This window comes from Rhagoletis pomonella, unplaced genomic scaffold, assembly GCF_013731165.1.
Source record: "Rhagoletis pomonella isolate Grant_MI unplaced genomic scaffold, Rhpom_1.0 Rhpom_scaffold_00001, whole genome shotgun sequence".
Classification (NCBI taxonomy): domain Eukaryota; kingdom Metazoa; phylum Arthropoda; class Insecta; order Diptera; family Tephritidae; genus Rhagoletis; species Rhagoletis pomonella.
Window position 1 is genome coordinate 10178649 of NW_023458555.1, and position 3328 is coordinate 10181976.

A 3328-nucleotide genomic window follows, 5' to 3' on the forward strand; every position below is an offset into this window, starting at 1 on the left:
GCCAAAAGCAACAATGGTGTTGACATCTAAACAAAAGTGTTAATTATAATTATATAATAGTAACATAGAATCGTTTTCGTGTGTGCATTAAACTTAAATGAAAATACGATAAACCCATTGCAAATTACAATTGCCCAACCCTCTACCTACGTTCTCTTTCAGGCAGTGACGCCAAAGCCTTGTGCAACAGTTGCTGTGCACGATCAGGCATCTCGATGCTGAAATAAGCATTCGCTGCTGCACGCCACACCTCCGGCTGTGCTTTGAATTTCTTTGTAATTAAGCCGATCATCTCGATGAGTTCTTGTGTTTTCTTAGCATCGCAGAATATCTCTATCACGCGCAGGTAAATTTTAAGCGGATCATTGTAGTTAAGCGCCTCTTTAAGCACTTCATCAAAGGCTTCTTTACTACCGTAGCGCAGCTCCAAATTCAATAACGCTACCCATATGTTAAGTTGCTCATTATTTTCACGATAGGATATCGCTTTGATGGCGCGACGTGCTACTCCGCGCGCCTTATCGATCTCTGCCGATTGTAAGTGGAAAACCATATAGTTGATCCAGTGTTTGCTGTTGCTGGGCTCGGAGAGTACCAAGCGATCGAATTGATCGACACTCTCTGGTAGATGATGCGGATCAGCATATTTGGCTTCGATTTCACGTAAGCGCGTCTCCTCTTCGCGTTGTAACTTGAACTTCTCTGCCGCAGTCAATTTTTTCTTCTTTTTACCGGCTTCTTCGGTGGCATCTGATCCATCTTCATCGTCGTCGTCGCTGGAGACCGCAGCTTTATCGAGCAATTGAGAGAGGTCTGTGTTCCAGAAATCGCCAATACCAGGTAGTAATTGTGGTGCAGATTTGGGTTTAAATGCGATCTTCGGCTGCTTTTCGTCCGTATCTGAAGCGCGATTGTTTTCAATTATAACAATATCATTGGGTGTTTTGTCCTCGTAGAATAGTAAATCATTTGTTTTGGATTCTTTGGCCACTTGTTTTTTCTTCTTTGCAGCTGGGGGGCTAGTTTCTTCGGCAGCCAACTTTTTAGTTTGCTTTTTCATTACCTTCTGCGCACTTTCTGATTGCTTTCCAATAACGGCAGACGTGGACGCAATGACAACTGGTGGTTCTTTTTGAACAGGTTTTTCTATTTTTATTTTTTTCGGCTTAGGTGCATTATTAAGTTCCATTTTGGCTTTGCGTTTCTTTTTCATGTCATGCCACAGCTTCCAGGTGCTCTCCGGCACGGCGATGGGCAGCTTCTCGTGTATGAAGGCAAGCTTGCAAAAATCGCCTTCAGTAATACCAGCGCTAGCCGAATTTTCAAAGTCATTAAAATGCAATCGGACCGGGCAATAGACTAATGGATTGGGACCTTTCTTCAGCGAGCAAACAAAGACTTGATCTGCCTTCAGCAATATTTTGGCATTAATGCCAGTTTTGCCTACCAAATTACTTGGTAAATTCTTATCACTGCTGACGTGTGAAACATCGCCTTGCTTGTTGCTGATGTAGACCAATTCATTTGAGTAGTCTACCCAAAGTATAAGACATTCTTGGCTTGCATCCACTTTGGGTGGCTTTGATTTTCCGACTAACGAAGATTTGACCACAGCGGCCACTTTAGTTTTTTCTATCTCGTATTGCCAATCTTTTGTGTCAGCATTTACGCCACGGAAATATGCGACGACTTTATCGCCAACTTTGTGTTGGCCTACACCGTAGCCCAACCGCTTGTGAGCTTTTCGAATATCTGATACTTCATTCAGGTAACTAAAAGTGTGATTAATGTTAATGCAATTTCAATGAAGACCTACGTTAAAGTATGCATACTTACTCTTCAAGATCTCGCGCGGTGCTACTTAGTTCACCATCCCACACATCTGTTAATTTGGCAGTCACTGTAATTGTCCGTGTTGTTGGTTCTTTGCCAAGCACTTTCACATAGACCACCTGCTCGGGCGTTAGTTGAATGTTCGCACTTTTGAATGCTTTTACCAAGAGCATCTTTATATGCACTTTCACCAACTTGCCATAGTTTCGTATCGGAACCAACAAATCCACAACATCCTCATGTACATTCTTGACATGTGCCTTTAAAATGTCCCCTGGCTTTATATTTTGCCAGTTGTTAGTCAAATGTGTTAGGAAATAGGGCACATCGCGCAAACTGAATATGTTCTTTACAATGCACACTGCTTGTGCTTGTGTATCGGGTGTATAGGTGCGTAATTTGCCATACAATAAATCCGGATAGTCCGAGAGCAAACGCAGCGGTACTAGTCCTTTAACCTCGATTGCATTTGCTTCGGGATCCTCATCCTCGTCGTCATAGACCCCTTCGGGGTGGTAGCAAATTTTTATTTCCAGCCCCGAATCTAATGTATGCACCACCGTAGCTGGACATATTTCGCCTAGACTGAAAGTATCGTCGGCTAACGTTAGCGTGATTTGGTGTCCGTTTTTAGTTAGTATGCGAAATGCCATTGTTTGACCCTCATAAAATGTATACATCTCGCTACCTAGTATGCTGCTCAGACGTTGCTTATACAGCATTCCTTTAAGATTATTGAAGAACCTGACCAATATATATTCCTTGTTACATTGAACTATGGTGCCAATGTAGGTGGAATTTGGATGTGCCTTTTCAAGCGAGGTAAGCACTTTGCAATGTTTAGTCAAGTATTCTTGACGATTCGTTAGATAGACTGTTCTACGATCTGTGCTAATGCTTAACACACGACAGCGTACTTTGGAATCTGGCTCTAATATTTTGGGTACTGGAGCAAGATAAAGTTTCTCGATGATGCCTAAAAATTAATAATTTAAACCACAAATTAAACAATAAACGAATAAATCATTCGTGTCAATTTTTTTAATTGAACTTTTAATTGCTTTTGTTGTACTCAACATACACTTGTGATCAGCTAACGTGAGCAACGGTTTTATTTTGATTGATTGATTGAATTTTGGCATTTTATATTTAATATATATTATTTTGTCGTAAAAATCTAGCTCATTATATAACAACACCATATAAGACCGCATTTCACACTTGTGCAAAAATTATAAAAAACCTGCAAAGTTGCATGTAAATTTTCAACTTTATTAACGCATTTTCTTCTATACAAAATATATTTGACATTTTTTTTTTTTTTTTGTAAGGAAGAAAATCCGTAGATATAGTCAGAAAAAAAGTATCAAAAATCACCGCGGTCATTTAACAAATTGAAACTTGCACTTTATTGCACTACAAATTATGGGGCGGCTATAAAATACTCAAAAAAAATCTGAAAAACCTGATTACAAAGTTGAAAATTCAAATGCAA

The 3328-nt window shown here is 39.9% G+C and overlaps 2 protein-coding genes across 2 annotated transcripts in view; one reads left to right on the forward strand and one right to left on the reverse strand.

Moving 5' to 3' along the window:
• The window catches only part of LOC118752063 (protein RRP5 homolog), a 9550-nt gene that overhangs the window by 2000 nt on the left and 4222 nt on the right, over positions 1 to 3328 (forward strand). The gene's annotated exons all lie outside the window — the stretch shown is intronic.
• Positions 38 to 2636, reverse strand: LOC118738508. The gene is made up of 2 exons (XM_036469448.1): positions 1837 to 2636; positions 38 to 1772 (listed from the first exon to the last, which is right to left on the reverse strand). Exons 1-2 carry the CDS (start codon positions 2553 to 2555, stop codon positions 143 to 145), a joined length of 2349 nt encoding a protein of 782 aa, XP_036325341.1. The 5' UTR covers positions 2556 to 2636; the 3' UTR covers positions 38 to 142.